The 23,766-nt window shown below is 41.7% G+C and overlaps 1 protein-coding gene and 1 non-coding gene across 2 annotated transcripts in view; one reads left to right on the top strand and one right to left on the bottom strand.

Moving 5' to 3' along the window:
- The first annotated feature begins 362 nt into the window (after positions 1-362).
- Positions 363-512, top strand: MIR1546 (microRNA mir-1546). Its single transcript, NR_105702.1, has one exon. It is a non-coding gene; the product is annotated as a microRNA mir-1546 (primary transcript).
- Positions 513-2,029: 1,517 nt separating this feature from the next.
- The window catches only part of NIPSNAP1 (nipsnap homolog 1), a 40,102-nt gene continuing 18,365 nt past the window's right edge, over positions 2,030-23,766 (bottom strand). Inside the window, exons 3-10 of the mRNA XM_031948886.1 lie at positions 21,541-21,586; positions 20,658-20,752; positions 16,517-16,587; positions 11,083-11,223; positions 10,343-10,374; positions 8,685-8,779; positions 6,804-6,887; positions 2,030-4,761 (exon numbers count right to left, since the gene is read on the bottom strand). Coding sequence (XP_031804746.1) covers positions 4,697-4,761; positions 6,804-6,887; positions 8,685-8,779; positions 10,343-10,374; positions 11,083-11,223; positions 16,517-16,587; positions 20,658-20,752; positions 21,541-21,586 — 629 coding nt within the window. The 3' untranslated portion in view covers positions 2,030-4,696. The remainder of the gene's footprint in view (positions 4,762-6,803; positions 6,888-8,684; positions 8,780-10,342; positions 10,375-11,082; positions 11,224-16,516; positions 16,588-20,657; positions 20,753-21,540; positions 21,587-23,766) is intronic.

The following is a 23,766-nucleotide window of genomic DNA, read 5'->3' on the forward strand; positions in this document are numbered from 1 at the left end:
CACAACAGAGAACCGGGCGGGAGGAGCGGCGCGCGCCGGGACTCTGCTACCCCCTAGTGGCCCCAAGCGCTCAGTGCAGGCGTGTGAGCGCTCGTTATTCCCACACTTATATCCAAGGTCCTTTGTCTGGTCCGGAGCAGCGTGGCTCAGCGTGGCTCAGCGGAAAGACCTTAGGTTAGGCTAGAAAAATCCCGGGTTCAAATCCCGCCTCCGCCACCTGCCACAACGTGTACGTGGGAGCACGTCACTTATAATAACCTCAGTGAAACAGACTAACCTCAGTGAAACAGACAATAAATAGAAATAAGAGGCTCAGGCAAGGGTGATTGATTCCCTGGTTATTGACCAACCGCAGGCAGAGCCGGCACTCGGAGCTGCAGCCTTGGAAGAAAATAGGGATTCTGAGAGGTGGAAGGTATTTTGTCTCACTTCCATCCCTGAGAATCCCTGATTCCCGCCAAGGCATCTTCCTTCTGTTCCAGCTTTTATCGGACAGCCTCCGGTCTCGGCGGCGAAGGGGATTCCCGCGGAGGGCTCCCTTGGCTTCTCCCGTGCTTCTCCCCTAAGTCTCGGGAGCCGCGTCCGGGATTCTGGGAAGTCGGTCTCGCCCCACTCGGGTGACAGAACCCAGGCCCCCAGAGGTCGAGTGACCCGGTTACAGAGAAGAAGGAAGTGACCAAACTGGGATTTGGACCCAGGTGTTTGATGTGAAATACAGAGCGCTTCCGTTTTATTTTTATTTCGAATGTAAAGACCAAAACATAATCGCAGTTAGCATTTGCATCAATATATTAAAACACACAAAAAAGGCTGTGCGTGAAATATGGGACTTAAAAAACATACAATCAATTTTCTGTTATTTTCAGCACCGGTCTCCTCGCCTGGGATTCCTTCTCTTCTTTCATATATTTCCAAAAAATGTTTCAGAAAATCTTTGTGGTTATCGTTCGTTTTCCTCTATCCCTATTTAGGGCCTTACTGCAAGGTGCTTTACAGATACCTCATCTGATCCTCAAAAGTAGCTGTTCTTGGGATCCCTATTGTACAGACGCAGCCACTGAGGCAGCTAGAGGTTAAGAGATTTGCCCAGGGCCAGACAATAAACAAGCTGCATTTGAACACCGATCTTCCTATCTCCAGATCGATGCTAAATACCATCTAGCTGCTTTTGAAAAAAGTAAAAAAAGAAAAAACATAAAAAATAAGCAAAACAAATGCATACAATGACCACATACAAATATATCTTTATATAGCAACATTCATATACTTTCTGCAACCAGTGTCTTTCTAAAGAGAGAGTCCTGGGATTCTTCCGAGGTCCACTGGAGACATCGCTGGCCACTGTTTCCAAATCACATTTCATTGCAATGTTTTTGTAAACATATACTTTGTTTTGCTTGATTCACTTCTCCATCATTTCTTGGAGCAGAGTCATATTCGATCACATTCATATTTGTTGAGACAATTTCCTAACTGAGGAACACGCCCTTAGATTCCAATTCTTTCCTTCTCCCCTTCAGAATCCAGAGGTTTGTTTTGCTGGTGGCTTTATCCTCACAGGTCTTATCTCCCCTCTTAACCCTCCCTGACGGTCCTACTTTCTTTGCTGTTTGATTTATTTCGATATAAAATCGGGAGCTTGTTTAACTCTTTTTTTGTATGATTCTCCTAAGAGCTTCACCTGATGTTTTCCCTATCCATTCCTCCATGTTTAAAAATAGTTGTCTTCTCATCCATCCTGATGAGAAGTGAGTTCTATTCCCTTTTCCCTCCTTTCTACACAAACATATTCATTCTCCCTTATTTTTTCCTCTTAAAACTGTCAACACAAAATTAATTCAACCTCAAGTTCCTGTTTTTCTTATTCAACTCCTTCAATGCCCTTTGAAGACATTTTAAGTCTAAAGGGGAACTTGTTTGTTTTCCTCCATTAATGTTAGTAAATAAGGTCCCATCAATTGCACCAATAAACTTACACTTTGCAGGGTAGATTATTCTTGGTTATACACCAATATCCCTCGACTTTTGGATACTGATTCCACACTCTCCTTTGATCTTTAATAGATGCTTGTATGATCCTGATTTTGGTTCTTTGTTACTTCTTTCTGAATGCTTGAAATTTTGGCTATGATATTATTACTAGGAATTTTCTTTTGGGATTTCTTTGAGGAGGTAATCAGTGGATTCTTTTCATCGTCATTTTCCCCGCTGGTTCTAAAAAATCTGGGTAGTTTTCATTTGTGATTACTTGAAATATAGTGATTGTCTTGATCATTATTCAAACTGGAATAAATTTCAGGGGTTTTTTGCAAGATTAAGTAGGTATGTGGGTGCTAGATGTTTTCTCTGCCTCTTTTCAGACTTCCAACTTGGATCCCCTACCTCTGTCTCCCCCCACACACACACCTTTAACTCTCCTTCCCTCTCACTCTTGAGCTTATTTTCAACAGGAGCTATACTAATTGGATCAATTTTTCCGTTCCTTATTGCTAAGTTAAAAGTCAAACAAGTTGGTTTCTTTAAGTAGAATTTTAGCTAAAAAGTAAATGAATTGATTTCCACGAAATCCTGTCATACTTCTTAGTAAAAAGACAAACAAAATAAAAACCATCCTCAAATACAGTTGTGATCTCATCAATTCAAGGTGACTCATGTCCACGTCCTTCCATAGGTAATAACAGCTGGGATTTACATAGTATTTTCAGGTTTGTAAAACATTTTACATGTCACCTCATTTGATTTTACAAAAACATTGTGAAATGGGTGTTATTATTATCCTCACTTTACATATGAGGGAAACTGAGGCATGTAATCTGCCCAAAGTCACTTTGCTAACGTCAAAGGCAGGATTAGAATTCAGGTCCTCCTGACTCCAAGTACTATCCCTTTGCCACCTCACTGCCTCTATATTTAAATCAGAACACCCCTCTGCAACTAGGAAGAGCTAAAGGAAAGGGGAATACTCTGTGGGGAAACCAGTTTAGATTTGACCCCAGGACAGATTTCCTGACATTGAGAGTTCCGCTAAAGTGGAATGGACTGCCTGGAAACGACTGGTTTCCCATCCATGGGAAGTCTTCCAGCAGAGACCAAGTATGTTATAATGTGGATTATTCCTTTTCCACTATTGACTGACCAGCTGGCCGCTGAGATCTTTCTGACTCAAATTGTGATACCCAACAAGTCATCGTTAGTTCTTGACTTTGACATTGAGCTCAAGACTAATTGTAAGGAAGAAGTTTTACCTGAATCTCCCCTCCCCCCTAGTCCTGCCCTCTAGAAAAAGGTAACCATCCAAGTGATAATCGCCCTTCAGGAAGAGCTCTCCCTGGGCCTTCCCTCCCCCAGACTCTATGATCCTTTGGGAGAAATAGGCTAACTCCCACAATGTTCCCACGTATCTCACTGAAAAACTCCAACCCGTCTTGCCCCTTTGGTTCCAACCTCATTTTCCGAGCTGCTTAGTTCCTCCCCTTCACCAGCTCCAATCTCTCCTATCTCTGGAATCTTGGGGCAGCTGGGGGAAGATTCCTGGCAAGTGAAGAAGAGCAAACACCATTTCTATTAAATATTTAATTAGGTCAGTCAGTGATTTTCAGTACAGGCTGCCCAGAGGGGAATGGGTCCTGGCGTAATTGTAGGGTACAGGGACCCAACCCTGCTCCTCCCAGGTATTGCTATGGTCCCCACATGGTGGCAAAGATACCGACGGAAGGAAGGACTGTAGACTAAGGAGGAATATAAGAGGGAGGAGAGAGAATGAAGGTGATGGCCAAAGCCCCCATTCCAGAGCCAGAGGGGAGGGGAGAACACAGCCCGGAGCTCCATTCAAGAAAAAAGAAATCTCCTCTCCTGCCAGTCCGGTGGCTGCAGGAATATCTAAAATCCCAACCCAGAGACATGGAGACGGGAACATGAAGCCAGGAACGGCACAAATACAAGACTGTGCTTATATCGGGCCCTTGGGCTCAGGCAAGGAGATGTTTTTACAGCCCGCCATCTTCTGAGAAACCCCCATCCCAACAGTCTTGACCTGTGTCAGTCCTCTGCCTGACTCCGGATCCCTTTAAGAGCCCACGTTAAGAAGCAAAGAGAGGGACTTGGCTCAGGAGTATCAGGGAAGCCAGAAGCTGAGCTAGGCCTGGAAAAGGAAATCAGAAGCCAAGAACTGGCAGAATGAGGAGAATCTGAGAGGAATGATAGCTACTTTTAAGGTCTGCAAAGCCATTTACATACGTTATCTTGTTTGCTCCTCACAACAACCCTGTGAGGTAGGTATTATTAGCCCCATTTTACAGATGAGGAAACTGAAGTCCAGAGAGATGAAGGGAAATACCCAGCTAGTTAAACATGATTTAAGCTCTGGTCTTCCTGATTTCAAGCCCCAACCTCCATCCACTGAGTCACCTAGCTGCCTGAAACCAAAGAACAGGAAGGGGAGAAGGTGGATGGGGGGCAGAAGCAGATAGGTCTTAGTCTATTTTAGCTAGCCCAGCCTGACCTCCCTCCCTGAGGAGTCTGTCAGACCCTGGAGAAAGAATGAAGCATAAAATCTGGGAGGATGGAGGGGGGGGAGAGCAGGGGAAATGGGGTATGAGGTGGAGAGGAGCTTATGGGGGGGGGGGAAGGAGAGTGCCTGGGGAGGGGCTCTTCTGGCTAACAGCTCCCTCCGGGAATGAGGAAGGAGTCCGCAGGCTCACTGGAGGGGTGAGATCTTCAGGGGAATCATGATACGAGACTCCATGTTCCGTACCAGGGGGACTGTGGAAAGAAAGGATTAAGGTCACTGGGGCTGTGCAGAGGACCTCTACCCTCATAAGCAGGGACTTTTCTACAGTGATTCCAAGCCCTTTACATCCATTATCTCACCAAGATGCCACTGGGTCTCTGCTATTGCGTTCCCTTCAATGAAGCAGCCCGTCCTGGATACCGATAGTCCAGGGCCTCCCATACACTCATCCCCAAGGGTCCCCCCAACACGATGGAGGCCCTCCTCCCTTTCTCCTGCCGCACCCAGGGCTGTCCCCGGGTATCCTCGGCTTCATGATCAGCTCTCTCTGCTTTCCCATCATCCATTTCTTAGATTCCATTCTTTAGGCAGATCTGCCTCCTACGTAACTTCTGGGATACATCCTTCCAGGGCTCTTTTGTAGTTCATCAATCTGGGGACCCCCCAACGAGTAAACTCCTTCTCCCCCTGCAGATCAACAATTGCCCCACAGAGAGTTGGCCAGAGTATTGAGAGGGCTAATGATTTATCAGGAGCCAGACAGTCAATAAATGGCAAACCGGCTCCTTCCTGATTCAAGGCTACATCTCTATTCACCAGGTCACAGTGACACCTCCAGCGATCGTGCCATATACCTCAGCCCAGGGCACATTACCCCCGGTGGGCCGAATCTGGCCTGCCAACTATTTCTGTATGCTGTCAGATGTAACTGGTTTTTACATTAAATGTAAATTATTACATGCACATTTAGCATACGAGTGTTAAATCATTAATGTACATTAAACGTAAAACCATTTTCAAAGGCAAATCGGTTTGCAGGCTAGGTCGCAGGTCACAGTTGGCTCTAGGAGATCAGGAAATAGCACGGACTGATGGAAACAGCTACAGCCCCGATCTTGGGCTCCTGCCCTGGACTCCTTGTCCCTGTGTGTCTATTAAAATTTGTCTCATCTCTATGAGACTGTCCCCTTGCTTGTAAAATGGGGACAAAGTTTATATAGCCTCCCTTTTGGGGAAGCCTGTGGGGAAAAACGCTACAAATTATAACTCATCATATGGATATTCTCCACCATCCTTCCCATGGGGAGACCACATAATGGAGAAGAAAAGGGAGGAAGGAGAGGGCTGACAGGTGACTCCTTTCCTCAATGGAGAAGATCACCTAAGGGTCTACAGATATGTTACCCCAGCGTCTCACACAGTGGAGGGGTTTGGAAAATATCTGCTGAATGAATGAGTGAATGAATGAATGGGGCTCTGGTACATTTGCCTGGGTTGCCAATCATTACAGGAGAGCTCAAAGACACGAGAGCAGTTATTCTCAAACTCTCATTGATGTGTTTGAGCTAAGACCTTCCTGCTGGTGAGAATCAAGAAAGCAACAAGCATTTATTAAATGCCTACTGTTTGCTAGGCACTGTGCTAGGGATACAAAACTAAAAATGAATCTGTCCTGCCCTCAAAACATTTATATTTTACAGGGGGAGGTGGAGAGGAAAGAGAACACACACACATAAATATGAAATGTCCTAAATCCTAGGCTCACAGATTCAAAGATGGGAAGGGCCTTCAATTCCAATTTTTTCCTTTTATGGGTAGGAAACTGAGACCCTTAGAGCTCTGGCCCTGGAGTCACGAGAACAAGAGTTCGAATCTGGTTTCAGACCCTTAACACTCACTAGTTGTGTGATCCTGGGTAAGTCACTTAACCCCAATTGCCTAGCAAAAAAAAAGATAAAAAAGAAAAACATTGCGATCCCCAGACTGAGTGACTCATACAAGTTCACACAGCTAGACAAAAGCCTGAATGGAACGTCAGGTCCTGACTCCAAACTCGGCCCTCTCCGCTGCATCATATTGCCTCTCACCTAGCTCCCCTCCCCCCAAAAGAATGGAAGCCTCTGGGGGACAGGAGGAATTTTTGTCTCGGTATCTTGAGTGCCCAGCATGAAACCCGGGAACTAATGCACATTTCATAAATCCTTCATGATCAATTAACAGCAGCCCTGCTCTTGAGGATGGTGGCAATAAGAGCAGAAGCCGAGAAGGGCGGGATGGCCGCCAAGTGCCTTACCTGTGTAATATACATTCTCGTCCCAGCCCCGCTTCCTCCAGGCTGCATTTCGAGTTTCCTCTCGGGACTGCAGATCTTTATAGGCTAGATGAAGGAGAAACGTGATGTGTTTGTTAAACGGGGATTTCAAGGTCAGGTGGGACGTCTTCTGTCTCTTCTCCAATTGGGAATATCTGTAGGATCCCTAGATACACGTCTGCTTTGGAGCCACCTTACTGATGAGGAACTAAGGTCCATTTGACATACAGTTGGTGCTTAATAAATGTTGACCAACTATTCACCCCTGAGAAGGGCCAGGCTTTCAGATCTTTCAGATCAAAGAGAAAACACTCTTTGGCTGAGTGTGGGAAGAGTCCCACAACCTTTCAGTTTCAATGTCTGTGAGACTGAAATTAAAATACGCTGAATTTCTGAGTTATCACAAGGACCGAAAGGGAACATTTAGGATGATGTAATCATAGGAATGGAGTTGGAATTGTGGGCATGAGGGATTTGTCTGATCATAAGATTCTAAATGGAGGAGGGCTAAGTCTAGTCATGGAATTTCTGAGTTGAAAGGGCTCTCAAAAGACATCTACTCTAAGCCTCAACTGAAAAATTAACTCTGCCAACAATATCTTTGACAAATGGTGCGTCGGGCAGCTCCTGCTTAAAGATCTCCAGAAAGGAGGAGCCGGCACCTCTGGAAGCGGCTCATCCTACCTTGGGGCGGCTGTCACAGGGAATGGGGTTTTCTGACATCCAGCCTAAATCTTTGTATCTTACATCGCTTCTGATTCAGCCCTCTGGGGCCAAGGAGAACAAACTAATCCCTCTTTCCCGTGACAGCCCACTGCAAATACTTGAAGACAGCTTCATCTATAATCCTCTTTTTTCTGTAATACGTTTTATATGTAAATACAAATGCTCATTTTATTGGGGTTGGCTAAGTCCAGGGAAAAAGAAAGAAGACAGCAACCAAATCCCCACTAAGCCTGATCTTTTCTGGGCTAAACATGGCCAGTTCTTTCTCAGTCTTTTTAATTCTAAATATATACAGATCTCTTTGGTTTTTCCATCACCTTCATTTCAGACTCTATCCCTACCCAGTCAGCTATCACCATGAACAAGGCGGAAAAAAAGGAAGAAATAAATGCAGATACACAAACACATCAAAGACAGACAGCTTATCCAATGATCCACACCCACAGTTCTTTTCATCAATCCTCACAGGATCCAGTTTCCAGCACCCTGAACATCTCGGCCCTTCCCCCAATGTCTTTCCTAAAAGGTGACACCTTAAATTGAACACAGAACTCCAAATATGGTCTGAGCAGGGAAGAAGAAGGTGGGATTCACATGTCCCTTGCCCTACAACAGGGGTCCATAAAGGACTCTGTGGATAAATTTCAAGGGGTCTGCAAAAAACAATTATATCTCCATTTTTACTCATCTTAAGGTGAAATGAATGACTGAAGGAAATCATACATTAAGATATGATTTCTTTCAACTATTTACAAACATTTTTTGGGGGGAGGGATTCATAGCATCACTAAAAAGTCAAAATGGTAGAAGGGTCCATGATACCAAAAAAAATCTAGAACTCTGATCTAAAATGTGTTGCCGAGATGTGGGCTGATATTTTTACTGATTTACTCCCAACATCCACTATGGCTCATATCCACATGTAAGAGAGGACACTCTAGGCCTCAGTTCATCACCTACAAGGTCAAGGGAAGGATACTCATTTCTTTTTTCTAAATTCCCAAGATTTTTCTTCCTCTTTTGCCTTACTCTGTCAAGGAGGCTGTATTTCAGAAAATAGGGAAAGGGCAAAGTAGATTGCTCACACCCAGTTGTCTCTGACCTACGAGACAAGAAACAAGAGAAAGACCAACCTACCCCAGAGATGGTGGACCACGTAGAGCTCTCCAATCTGGGAAAAGAAGCCCCCCACGGCTTCTTGGTTTTCCTGGCGGTACTTGATCGCTCGAGCCCTAGAGGAGGGCAGAAAGGAAGTTAGGAAGAGGCCATAGCTTAGTGGCTGACCTGTCTGAGAGCTCTGGTTCAATATAGTTTTGAGCTCACGGTGTTGGGTAAAGGATATCAGTCTCAAAATCAGGAGATGTGGTTTTGAATCTGAAGGCCAAACTCTCCCAGCTGGGTTTGTGGACAAGTCACTGTTTTGGGGGGTTTTTTCTGTTTTTTTCATTGAGGCAATTGGGGTTAAGCTATTTGCACAGGGTCACACAGCCAGGAAGTGTTAAGTATCTGAGGCCAGATTTGAACTCAGATCCTCCTGACTTCAGGGCTGGTGCTCTAACCACTGCCCCACTTAACTGCCTCTACAAGTCATTTTTACTTTAAGCCTTAGGGTAAAAGAGAGAATGGAGTTGATGTCAAACAATTGGTTCAAATGATATAAGAGGCAGCTATCTGGTCCAATGGATAGGATACTGGACTGTCTGACCCTAGGCAAGTCATTTAATGTCTGCCTGCCTCAGTTTCCTTCTCTGTAAAACAAAGATCATAATAGCATGTACCTCCCAGGACTGTTGTGGAATCAAATGAAATAATATTTGTAAGCTCAAAGAAGGTTGGATGAGGGAAAAAGAGAGGGAGAATGCTACTGTTGCCTTGGAGACCACTAGATTAACCTTTCAGCTCTCCCATCTGAGTCCTGATCTGCAAAAGGAGGGATAAAAGGGAGAAAAGGAACCAAGGCATTCTGACTGGGTAAGAGAAGCCTTAGTGATCACAGCGAGCAAATTGGCAAAAATGGGAAGAGCCAACGTTGGAAAGACAGGAACATTCATACGCCGTTGGCGGAGCTGTAACTTAGTCCAGCTCTGGAAAGCAAATGGGAATATGCTAAGAAAAGTTAGCAAGACATACATATCCTTTGACACAGAAATCACATACCTCCTAGAAGTCGAGGACCAAATGAAAAGTTGCCATAAATAAATCATAAATGGCAAAATAATCAGATGGACTTTTCTTCATTTTTTGAGGTACCAAAGAATAGAAAACAAAGCTGAAAACGATAAACCAGGGAATGGCTAAACAACCTGTGGCAGATGAAGATGATGGAATAGTATGGGGTAGTAAGAAATGATGAATAGGAAAGTTTCCGAGAAGTACAGGAGGACTTTTTTGAACTGAAACATAGAGAAATGAGTAGAACCAGAAAAACAACCTAAAGAACGACTACAAGCAGATGGTGAAACGATTCCTGGTAAACAAAATGATTGTTTGGCCTCGAGGAAGAGACAGGAGAATGCACCTCCCACCCATCACCATAGAGGTGCTGGACAATGGGCATGGATCACTACATTCTACGTCAGGCTGGGCTAATGTTTTGGTTAGTTTTGCTCAATTTTTTTTCTTCCTCTTCATCTGGGAGGGATATATATTGGAAGGAAAGACTGGAAAATGAAGGGATGTAAAACTAAGATAGCAATACATTATTCATTTATTTTTAAATTACAAGAAGGTTTGGTGAGACTAAGAAGGGTCTCTCCCACTCCCATGCTCCTTTCAGACCATGTGCTCTTACTCACCAGTTGTTTCCCCACTCAATCATGGTCCCTGGCTGAAAGGAAACATAAGGGATTAATAATACAGACACTGGCCTTCTAATATTAACTTCAGCTCCGAGGCTAATCAGAGACATCGAAAAGGGACATTATTTCTCCATCCCCAAGGCCTCAGTTCACCTTAATCCTGGATCTTATTTCAGCATGAAATGACTATTCTTCTTCATCTAATGAATTCTATCCATATTTTCAAGGTCACTTCTAGAAAGCCTGGCCTGATTTCTCCCGTCAGAGATGATTTTCCCTTCTCTGATCTCACATAATACTTTGCTAATGAGCTTTCCTGGGCTGCAGAGTGTAGATGCAAATCATTTCACATTTATGAGCTTCAGTGTTCTCTATCTGTAAAATGGGGGACAGCAGCCTCAAGCACTTGAAAAATGGTTTTATTCCTTACCTCTTTTCAGAAGCAGGAGACAATAGATTTGGAACATTGCGTATCCTCACAGAATTATTATTATCCTATTAGAAGGACTATGTTTTCTTTGCACCTCAATCCTTTCCCTAATTCCCGACATAGAGCAAGTGTCTGACGAGCACATAAGGCACTGGATTAGCTGAATGGGCCACAGGAATGGGGATGTGGTGGGCTGAGAGCACAGTGGGGGCCACATGCAGAGACACACAGCCCTTGGATCCCCATGGTCTGCAGCCTGGCTCTGAGAAGGGAAAAGGAGTGGGGCAGGAAGGAAGGCCAGAATTACCTTCAGCTTGTAAGTCCTTAGTTCGTAAATGTTGGGGCCCTCACGAGGTTGGGGCTCATTCCAGAAACTGAATTCCAAAAGCAGCTGGTTTCTCCTCGACAGCAGCATCTTACTCCTCTCCTTCCGGAATTCCAGGTACTCCTGTGGAGGCACACAGTAGGATAGCCCCTGGTAGCCCCAGAAGGGAACCTCACCTAGCCATGGTATAACAGGGAAACCAGAGGAAGGCTTAGATTTAGCTTAGAACACTATCTAAATGTCTAGTGGAGGTACGAAACCCAGTGCCCCAATGCCTTGCGCATAGTAGGTATTATATAAATAAGTTAACAAATGAATGAATTTTGGGGCATAGAACATCTGTGTGGATTGCTAATAGAAATGTCAAAGAGGGAAAAGTCACATAACTCAGGGAGGAAGGGTGGAAGCAGCTGAGGAATAGAATGCTGGATTTGGAGTCCCAAAGCTGGAACTTAAGTTTTGCCCCAGCCACTAACTAGCTCAACTGAATGATCCTGGGTAAGTCACTTGATCTTTGTCTACCTTAGTTTCCTCATAAGGGAAACTTTATCCTATAAAATGGGAATAATAATAATAGCACCTGCCTCCCAAGATTGTTGTGAGAATCAAATTACATACATACACATATATTATACATATACAGCTTTGCAAACCTTAAAACACTATAAAAATGGTAGCTATGATTAATTATCACTTAAAACTCCCTCAGCCTCAGTTTCCTCAGCTGTAAAACAGAGACAGATAAAACATCTATCTTATAATATTTAGAGATAAGTAGATATTAATATTGGTCTTGAAGTCACAAGACCTGGGTTTCAGTGACTCAATCACTTCAATAGCCTTGAATTTAGAGTCAGGAAGACCTCACTGACTCACTGACTGAGACGCTCAGTAGCTATGTGACCCTGAACAAGTTAATCTCCCTCAATTACAGATCTCTCATCTGGAAAAATAGCATTTGGCTCACAGGACTGTTAGGCGGTAATAAAGTGATCCCGAGATATCAAATTGCTATAGAATATCAGTTGCTAACAATAACAAAAGGGAAAAAACCCCTATCTATATGGGAGCACCTTATCTGTAAGGCAGAGGATAAAAAACCCAAATTGGAAACAATCTACGATTGGATGGATAGATAATGACTGAAAATCTCGCTGGTCAACATAATGGATTATTATTGTGCAACAAAGATAAAGAATACTAAGAAATACTGCAAGACTCAAAAGGTAAAGCCAAGATGGCTGAGTATCGGGAAGAAAGATCAAGCTCCCCTCCACCCCTGCCTCCCTCTCTTCTCCATAAAGGTCTAAAAATTGCATTAGATTGCAATGAACAAAACAACAGCACAGTGAGTCATTTTTCCAGCTTAGATTAACATAGGAAGACAGACAGAAAGGTCTAAAGACATTGAGGATAGGGTCTGATCAGGAACCCAGAGTGGGGTATTCTGGAGTACAGGGACTAAAAAGGACTGACAACAAGGCAACAAGGCAAGGAAAAATCCCAGAACCACATAAGGAATCGTGACTTGTACAAGATGCAGAATAAGTATCCTCTGGAAGCTTTGTTGATCATTACCCAGTTTTAGATCAGAAATAAAAGGAGAACTTAGGATGGAACTTGTGGCTGGAGGGGGAGAGGAAAGAATTCCAGAAAGAAAAGCAGTTGTAAGCCCTAGACTCTATACTGAGCTAGGAAGGTATCAAAACCAAACACTAACTATATTCTCTGACCTTAAGAATGAAGCACAGTCTCAGCTCCATTCTCCTGCCCAGCCTGAAACCTGCAGTAGAAAAATGAAGTTGGGAATTCCAGACCAAAGAAGTGCCTGATTTCAGCCACTTTGACCATGAAGAGCTTTCGTGCATTGTTGATAGTGGCTGAAGCCAGCAACAGTCTACTGGAACTTCCAGCCAGGAGCAAGACAACAGGAGTGTTGCCTCAAATCCAGCTCAGAGACTTGCAAAGCTCACTTACAAGAAAGGCACTGATAGATTTTTGACTTGGATCAGGAAGCTCGGGAGCAGCTTTGGGTCCTCAGCCTGAGCTCTCATTAAGAGACAACAAGCAAATATCCCAAGCAAGCCGCAGAAATACTCAAGAGGACACAAGTTCAACTGAGACAGACATCCCATAGGTGAAGAAGGTTTAGCCTCAATATCCACTCTGAAGTCAGGAAGAAGGCTGGAAGAAGGAGTAAACAAAAAAAGAATTCTACATAAAAAGCTTTTATCGTGAAAGGATACTCAAGACACAAATCCAAAGGAGAAAATGAATCAAAATATCTATAAGCAAAATCTCAAAAAAAAAAAAAAAAAAAAACAAAACAAAACACAACCCACAGCTTGGGCACAAATTTATTAAGAATTCCTGGAAAAGAAGAAACAAAAGTTTTTAAAAGAATTAAAAATTACTTTTAAAACCAAATGAAAACTATAAAAGAAAAATTTTAAAGAGAATTAACAGCTTAACACAAAAGGTACAAAACCCAACCAAAGGGGGAAAAAAATCTGAAAATTAGAACCGATCAATCAGAAACTAATGACTAACACCTGGCACAATTCCTGGGCCTGTAGGCACAAAATATAGGCTTAATGTAATACATAAATGCTTACTGATTGATATGACAACACAAAATATTAGAATAAAGAAAAATACTGGGAAAAATAAAAGAAAACACAATATAGGTACCTCATAGAAAAAAACTGATCTGGAAAACAGATTGAGGAGAGAGAATTTAAGAATTACTATATTACCTGAAAGCTATGACCAAAAGGGGAGACTAGACATATTTCAAGAAATCATAAAACAAAATTTCCCTGATCTCATAAAGCCAGAAGGTAAAATAAAACTAAAAAAGAATCCATCAATCACCGCCTAAAAGAAACTCCCAGAAATATCAAAGCCAAAATCCCAGAGCTTTTAAGTCAAAGAAAAAAATACTAGCAGTATCTAGAAAGAATTCAAGTATCGAGGAGCCACAGTTAGTATCACACAAGACTAAGCAGCCACCACCATAAGGAAATAGTTTGCAATATGATATCTCCAAAGGCATAGGCTACAGGCTTACATCCCAAAATAATTTACTCAACAAAACTGAATATAATCTTATGGAGAAGTGGAGGAGGAAATGAACTTTTAAGGAAATAGAGGATTTCTAAGGCTACCTGAGGAAAGTAACAAAATTGAGTAAACACTTGGAAATATAAACATAGTGCTCAGATGTATAAAAAAGTAAATGCAAGTAGGCAATCACAAGAAACAAAACAAGGGAAAACTATTTACCTCCTAACATGGAGAGATCATACATGTATCCCCCTTAGAATTCTTTCATCTTTAGGAGTTATAGAGGGATTCTAATTAGACAGAAGCCCTGAAATTGATTGTTATGTTTTGATGATCTTAAAAGAAGAATAGAAGAGGAAAAAGAATAAATGAAATTTGGAGGGAAGGGAAAAGGGGAAAATCATCTCAATTAGAGTACACAAGTAAAAGTTATACAAATAAAAAAGGAATAGGGATGACTGGGTAATATTTCACATTCACTCTTATATGAACTAGTCAAAGGAGGACGAAATACACATAGTTTGGTACAGAAATACATTTCACTTAACAGTTAACAGGAAAGAAAGGGGAGAAGGATTAGGATTACGGTTAAGAAGGGGTAGATTAAGGGAGAGTTTAGTCTTAAGCAAAGTAAATGCTTAAAGACTGGATGGGAAACAAAAAGAAGGAAAGATAAAAGAACAGGATGCAAGGATACGTACAATTAGCAATCAAAACTTTGAATGGGATGAACTTACCCATAAAACTGAAGAGAACAGCAAAATGGATTAGAAAGAAGAATCTCTAACTATGCTGTTATAAGAAATAGTTGAAACAGAAAGATATGCAGAACTTAAAATAGGTATCTAGAGCAAAATCTATCATGTTTCTCCTGAAATTTTAAAAAGGGATTGTGATCACAATTTTAGACAAAACAACAGCAGTAGATTTATGAAATGAAAGAGATAAACAAGAAAATTACAATTTTTTGAAAGGTACCATAGACAATTAAGATCAATATTAAACATATATGCATCAAATTATATAGCATCTAAATGCTTAAAGGAAATGTTAAGTGAAGTACAGGGAGAAATATAGAATAAAATTCTTTACTCCTTTTTTCCCTCTCTAACCTACTCCAAATCTAAAAGAAGTGGAGTTGAATAGAACTTTAGAAAAGTTAGATAAAATAGACCTTTGTAAATTACTAAATGGAAATAGAAAGGAGTATACTTCTTTCTCTTTCATGTAAGTTGACCGGATCTTAGGGGATAAAAATCTACATAAACAAGCTAGAAAAGCGGAAATATTATATGAATTTTTTACTATAATTAAAATTTTTATTCCACAAAGGGCAAATCACGATGCAATAAAAATTATTTTCAATAAAGGGCAATTGATGAAACAATTAAAAATTAACTAATCACATAATTCAATCCTAAAGAATGGATGGGCCAAAGAACAAATCACAGAAACAATCAGTAATTTCATTAAAGATAAACACAACAATAAGACAACATACCAAAATTTGGGGGATGCAGCCAAAGAAGTCCTTAGGGGAAAGTTAACACTTTAGAGTTAAACTCTAAACACTTTCAACAGTAAAAAAGAGAAAGAATAAATCAACAAATTGGGCATGTAAACAAAAATAACTAGAAACCCAGCAAAGTAAATAAACCCAATTAAAGAACTCCAAAAGAAAAATCCTGAAAATAAGAGATTAAAAAATTAAAAACAAAAATTTCATTAGGTTAATAAAACTAGGAGCTGTTATTTAATAAAAAGATGTCATAGTTAAATTAATTTTTAAAAAGAAAAAACTCAAATTAGGAGTATAAAATGATGCAGCAAAAGGAGAAAAAAGGAGGATTAGAACAGACACAAAAATATAAAAACAGCAGTAGCAACAAAACCTACAAACATAGAAGGAAAAGAGAAGTGACTTGCCTACAATAATAAAGTCAGAGGCTCTGAGACCAGCTTTCTGGTCTCATGACATGTGCCCCTTAGGTAATTATTAAATGTATCATCTCTTTTAATTTTCATCAATTTGGGGAACTCCCAGGGGAAAAATTTTCTTCCACTAGTTCAAACTGCCAGCTGTCTGCAACTTGGGAGTGGCCTGGAACACTGTTAGACATAGACTAGCCTATGATTATACAATCTATACATATCTGAGGCAGGACTCAAACAGCAAACCCAGGTTCTTGATGCTTCCATTGTTCTATATCATACTTCTTTTTTAAGGTAATTATTTATTTCTTTTAAAACTCCTTTACTTTGTTTTGTTTTTTTCTTTTTTTCAAATACAGTACTTGGTACATTCCCTGGCACATAGTGCTTAATAAATGCTTATTGGCTGATAGATTACCTTGTTGCTTTTGAGTTTGTTCATGCAGTCCATGAGGGCAGGATAACCTCCTGAGAATCGCCACAAATGTACTGTGAGGAGATGGAAGTCAAAAAAGGCGTCAACCAAATACTGTTCCCTTAACCCATCAGACCATCCCTCCCAGACCTTCAACCCCAGGACCTCCCAACTTTCCTGAACCTTCATGAATTCTCCTTCCTTTGACTAGGGAATCAGTCCCCATGATAATAGTCACAATAAGGCTGCCCTTCAAATGTCACTCAAGTTATGGTGAAAGGGATTAGATTCATGCTACTCAGCCGCAGTGGGCAGAACTAGAAAAACAATTGATTCCCTAGCCATTTTACCAGCTGATATACAGACTAATCCAGAATTCAAGCTCTGAAGAACTTAACTCTTTCATGGCTAGATCTCTCATCTTGGAGAATGGTAACTAATTGTTGAGTGCCTCAACTGTCCACTATATTCAGGGTCTGACTCCAAGCACATTTCATTTCATGTTCAGTCTCATTAGTCACCACACCATTGTAAGTATGTCTCCTGAACCCTCCTACCCTCATTCTGGGAAAAACCCAAATCATCTCTGTCACTGTTTTCATAAGGCTCTTTAACTTTCCCAAACAAAACACCGTCCTATTTGGCCATCACTCTCCCATGTGTGCTCTCTCCCCCATTAGAATGCAAATTCCTTAAAGGCAGGGACTATCTTTACTTTTATTCTTCTATTCCTCCTTGCCAATTCTCTTATAAAATTATAGAACATTTACATATTTATATAGAATACATATTATATATATATAATTATATTATATATAAATAATAAACATATTATATAAAAACTTTTTTTTATGTTGGGTATGCACATGCACACCAATAGAATGCAAGCTTCTTGCAAGCAGGGATTATTTCATCCTTTGAATTTGTATCCCCAATAATCAGAGCAGTGTCTGCCACACAGTGGGTAACTAATACTTAATACTTATTAATTGATTGATTTCTAAGCCCTTAGCACAGGACTTAATACATAACAAGCACTTAATAAATGCATTTTCATTCACTCAACGGATCAGAGTTACAGAAAGGCAGATTTCAGCTTTCTAACAAGTGGAACTGTCCAAAAAAGGCAGCTAGCTGCATGGAGAAATAGGTTCTCCCTCCTCACTGGAGGCGTTCAAGGAAAAGCGGAATGACCTTGTTGGGAATATTATAGAAAGGATTATTTGTGGAGCACAGATTAGGTTAGAGGCCTTCTAGGTCCCTTCAAACTTCATAATTCTGGGAATAAAGACACAAAAGAGATTCTTACTTAATCTCTAGATGACACAAAGTTGGCAGAACAGCTAATTCAATGACAGAACCGAGATTCAAAATGATCTCGGCAGTCTGGAACACAGAATCACTCTGGCAAGATAAAACAGACTAGGGAGCATTGCAAAGCCCTTTATTTAGGTAGCTGAAGTCAAACTTTAAAAAGCAAGGTCAGGACAAGGACTGGATTGCCATTTTTCAGAGACGCTATAGGTGGGGACTCATTATTCTGGTGTAAAAAGCCTTATAAGGTCCCTTTCAACTGATTCTATGAAATCCCTGGGGAGAAGGAAATCACTGAGACTTAATGTTGTAAGTGACCTCTAAGGTCATGTGGGCCAACCCAGACATTAACAAGAATTTCCTTTAAAATATCAATAAATTGGCAGGTATATTAATATTCTATCGTGTGCCAGTAAAGTTCTCCTGGTTAGCCACATGACACAGGCAGACAGACAGGTGGTGCAGTGGATACAGAGCCAGGTCTGGAGTCAGAAAGATTCATTTTTCGAAGCTCAAACCCGGCCTTAGAGACTTACCAGGTATGTGAACCTGGGCAAGTCACTTAACCCAGTTTTGCCCGAGTTCCTCATCTATAAAACGAGCTGGAGAAGGAAATGACAAATGTTCCAGTAGCTTTGCCAAGAAAACTGCAAATGGGATCATAAAGAATCAGATACGACTGACTGAACAATAAATATGTGCCAGCCCATTTTCCACTTTGGTAAGGTTTTTGGTTTTTAAAAATATAAATCATAGAATCCTAGACTTAGAACTAGGACAAAAATAAAACAATCCCGGCTTCAAGGATCTTGAAGGGACTCTGTTAAGGGGCTTACCAACGTGTGCATAAATAAAGAGAAGAGGGGGCAAACTCATGATTTCATTGGTATAGGAAACTCCCAGATGAAAAAAAAACTCCACCATTGAGACAGACACTTTCTCTTTCTCTTTGGATCATGAAAGAAGTGTGAAATACAAGAAGATTTGAAATGGAAGTGGGAAATATTTAACAAAATAAATAAAAATAAAAGACTGAATACATTTTATTTTTCATGACCCCATTGGGGTTTTCTTGGTAGAGATACTGGAGTGATTTGCCATTTCCTTCTCCAGTTCATTTTATAGATGAGGAAATGGAGGCAAACAGGACAAGCTCACAGAGTCATGTAGCTAATAAGCATCTGAGGCTGAATTTGCACTCAGGTCTTCCTAATTTCAGATCTGGTGCTTTATCCACTGCACCACCCTGCTGTCACTAAAAATGCAACAGAATAGAGATAAAATGTTGGTGTACAGCTTTCTAAGTTAATGTGCAGCCAGCAAGAATCCTTATGTAGCATTGAATGGCCCCTTTTCTCCGAGTGTGACACGTCTAGTCTAGAATACCAATGCGTTAAATAACCTGCTCGGTCACACACCAGTAGGTGTCAGAAGAGGCATGAGAACGCATACTTCTCTCCTGGGAAGTTCTCCAGTAACTGTGCCTTTTGAACACAGAATAAATCAGGATAAATTTCCCTACAAGTCTTCGCTTTCTTCCCTTAAGGGGACGCCTGCCGCCTCCTACACCACTAAAGATGGCTCTCAAAGTTTTCCTGACATCAAACCAAAACAGGCTCCTTTGCACTTTCCTTGTCCTGCTATCAGTTCTTCCCTCCAGGGCCAAGCCCAACACAGCTAATTTCTTTTCCCATAATAGCTCTTATAATAACAGAAGCCAGTGATCATGTCTCCCCTGAGTCTCCTCTTCTCCGCGCTATGAGCTCCGAGTTCCTGCAGCATATTCTCCTACTGCATGGGATCCATTCCCCATCCTGACTGCCATCTGGTGTAGAATTCAGCTTATCGGTGTCCATATGAAAATACGTCTCCCACATTTTAGAAGGGAGAGAAGAAAAGGGCCCATGTTCCAAGGGCAGGACCTTTATACCTTCTCTGACCTCTCTGTGCCATATCTAGGGGGGGCAGGATTCTAAAGTGACCCCCTGACAAGTCCTACAATCACCCCAGTGCAAATCCCAACTCTACTATTTCTGGATCTAGTGAGAGGGCAAATAACTTTACCCTTGGGACTTTTCTCTTACATAACATTACAGGGTAGGCCAGATGACCTCTGAGATTCCTTGTAGCATGAAAATTGACAGCTAAGTAATGCCATATCCCAGTCTGGGGTAAGGGGACTCATCTGCATGAGTTCAAATCTGGCCTCAGACACTTATTAGCTCTGTGACCTTGGGCAAGTCATTTAATCCTGTTTACCTCAGTTTCCTCATCTGGCAAAATGAGCTGAAAAAGAAAATGGCAAAGCATTCCAGTGTTTATACCTAGAAAACTCCCCAAAATGGGGTCATGAAGAGCCAGACAGAACTGGAAATGGCTGTACAAAATTTTAAAACTCCACGCTTCTTGTGAGCCTCGGTCCCCTTATGTCTAAAAGGAGGATGATGGGCAGATGAATGAAAAGCATTTGTTAAATAAAGGCTTATTATGGGCCAGTCATTGTGCTAGGTATCGGGGAGACAAATAGAAAAGGAAAGTCCCTCACCTAGTAGACCTTATTTACACTCTAACTGGGGAAGATACCATGCGGAAGAAAATTCCGCTGCAAGATGGATGGAAAGGAGGGCAAGGTCTGAGGTCACTGGGAACTTTTGAGAAGGGTCAGAGTAGAGAGTGACACCTGGTTCCCTCTGACAGGGGTAGGTTCAGTGAGCAATCAGGGAGTGAAAAGCAGGAGTCACCAGAGGGAAGGTTAGAATGGGTTCTGGGGAAAGAAAGGGGAGAAGCTAGGCCCTAGTCATGATCCTCCAGGCAGAAGCTGAGGTCTCACCGGCCTGGTCCTGCTCCCCATACCAGGTGTTCCAGTTCCCCACCAGTGCACAAGGGTAATCCGGGTCCAGATGAAGCTTGGGGAGCACTGCTTCCCTGAAAAAGCAAAAAGAAGATGAAGAGGAAGAGCCTTTCTTTCTCTGTGCAGCCATTTAGTTTTAGTTTTCTAGAAAGTGAAATGCGAGGTTTTCTGGGGGGAGATTTATACTTTTTTGGGGTATTTGGAATTCTATCTCCCCTTTCTTCCCCTCATCTTCTTTTCTCTTTCCCTCCTTTCCTCTCCCCTTCTCTTTCCTTTTCTGTCTCTCCCTTTTTCTCTCTCTTTCTACTCCCTCCCTGATCCCCTGCTCTCTTCCCCTTCTCTTTCCCCTTTTATTTCTTCTCCTCTCCTTTCTCCCTCCCCAACTAGGCTGATAATATATTCCTCTCCCCCTTAACAGACCGCCTATCTGTACTCATATACAATATCCCATTTTTGGTCTCTGGACCAGTACACAGGCTGCGCTCAGAGCTGGAAAGTTCCCTAGAGTCTCCAAGACTCAGCTTTAATGCCATCTACATTCCGACCCAATTATAATTTAAATTTCTTCATATACATTTTGTCTTCATTTAGGAAGGTGCAAGTTTCATCTCAATGGGATGTAACCCCTTTGAGGGCAGGGACTGCTTAGATTTTTTGCCTTTGTACCCCCAACTCCCCACCCAGTGCCAGGCACACAGGAGGGAATTTATAAACCTTGATTGATTGGATTGAAACAATATGGTAGAAAGAGGAAAGTATGGACAAGGATCAGTACTGGAAGGTGGGCGTAGCAGCCATGATGATGGGCCGGGCCCCCTGGTCTGTCAGAGCCCAAAGAACAAAAGGAGGGAAGAAGACTCACGTGAGGCTATTGTAGGTATCCAGGCACTCAGGTTTCACATTGTGAACTGCAATAAGTCAATCAGAGAAAAACCTGTTATTTTTTGGCTTAGATGAATAGACTGAGCTGAGAGGAGGGGTAAGAGTGACTTAGGGAAAGGGGAGAGAAGAACTAGCCTAAAATTTAGAGGCAAGAATGGAGTCAGTCCAAGAAGAGCCAGGTAAAAATCCCATCCCTGACATTTCTTGGCTATGTGAACCTTCATATCTCTGGGTCTCAGTTTCCTCAACTATAAAATGGGAATAAACAAGATTGGTATTGTTTACTTCAAGGATTACCATCAAAAGAGATGATGTATGGGAAGTAGTTTGCAAACCCTAGAGTACTATAGCAATGTCATATGCTTCTGTTTCCTCGAGTGTAAAAAACGGTATAAGAATAGCACTTACTTGCCAGGGTATTTGTGAAGAATAAATGAGATAAATTTGCAAATAGCGTAACACATAGTAGGTGCTACATAAAAGCTAGCTATCATCATTATTTGCTATTAGTAGAACTTCCAGGATCCCGAGAGGCCATCCAGCTATAGCAAATGGACAGACAGAGCACAGATAAATGCAAAGTGATTTGCCTAAGGCAACATTTGCTAAGCCTTAAGCAAAACTAGGAATTTCTGGTTTAAGATCTTCCTCTCTAAAATATATAAACTAAACAATCATTCACCAAAATATCTGAATAAATATTAAAAATCAAATCAATTGAGATATTACGTAAAACTTTATAACCTTCAGAGCATCATAAAAATAAATGCTGGCTAGGATTATGAAAATGATGTTTGTTATGAAGGATCAAATGAGATAAAGAACAAATATAAGGGCTCAGCAAAGCTTAAAGTCCCATATAAATGTGCTTTTATTATTATTATTATTATTAGAAAAGGAAGGGGTATGGAGGGGAAGCGAGGAGAAAGAAGAAGAAACTGCTTCTGTAAAAATGGACACAATGGCTAAAACTCTGCTCACCATCCCCAAGACAGCATCCTTACAACAACTTGGGAGGTGAGTGCTATTCCTGCATTGCATTCCATTTTACAGATGAGGAAACTGAGGTCACTCAGATCACACAGCTAGCAAGGGTCAGGTTTTCCTGATTCCAGGCCTGGTGCCCTATCCTTGAGAGACCTCTTACTCCCATTATATTGTGATTAAGGGGATGGATTATTCTTGCCTTTATTTGTAGCCTCAGTGCTTATCAAAGTATCTTGCACACAGAAGGCATTTAATAAAAGTTTGTTGATTAATTAATGTTGCACTTCTCTCGTGAAAATGTGAATTTTCTGAAGGCAGGGACTATCTCTTGTTCTGATATGTCCATCACCAAACACATAATAAACGCTACTGAGGTCAGACGCTTCAACAGAACTTTAAAACCTGGGGCCAGCTAGCCGGTACAGTGGATAGAGCGCTGGCCCTTAAAGCAGGAGGACCTGAGTTCAAATCTGGCCTCAGGCACTTAACATTTCCTACCTGTGTGACCCTGGGCCAGTCACCTTCTCCTCCCCCCCAAAAAAAACTCCAGAACTCATGAAGTCAAAAATGCTAAACTATTTTCAGTTTATAAAAATAAGCAAATGAATATTCCCCTCCCCCACCTCACCTTCCTTGAAGGCTTCACTATGCCTGCCTTTCCTGGACTATTAAGAGTTCCAGTCTCCTGTCTTAGGACCAGTGGCAGCCTTCCCTGCTCAGCTCAGAGAGGCCCATCCCCACTGAATCAGTCAGTCTGCCCACCCTCAAACCAGGAGGGAGTGAGCTGCACCCCCAAATTCTTGGATCCCCCATTCTGCCCTTCCAGCTCCCACATTTTATAATCTAGTACCACTTAATTTCCTTTTGGGTAATAAATAAAAAGGCAAACAGCAAGCACTTATTAAACACTTGCTACAGGCGGGCATGTCACTGATAAACAACCCTCCATTTTCCATCAGTAGTTCTGCTTGCTTTTATTTAACTCCACAGAACCCCTTCAGCCTACATGCAGGGCACCCCCAGTGCCTCTCCCCTCACTTTGTGAGTTGTCTTCCTCTATTACATTCTAAGCTCCTTGAGGACAGGAACTGTCCTTTTTCTTATTTGTTTTCCCAGAATTTAAGTACAGTGCCTGATACACAGTAGGCACTTTTACGTGTCCGCAGATTCTAGTTCTCTGCCCTCAAAGCCCTGATTGAGTCCATTCTCATCCCTGACA

Source organism: Sarcophilus harrisii, chromosome 1 (assembly GCF_902635505.1).
Source record: "Sarcophilus harrisii chromosome 1, mSarHar1.11, whole genome shotgun sequence".
NCBI lineage: Eukaryota > Metazoa > Chordata > Mammalia > Dasyuromorphia > Dasyuridae > Sarcophilus > Sarcophilus harrisii.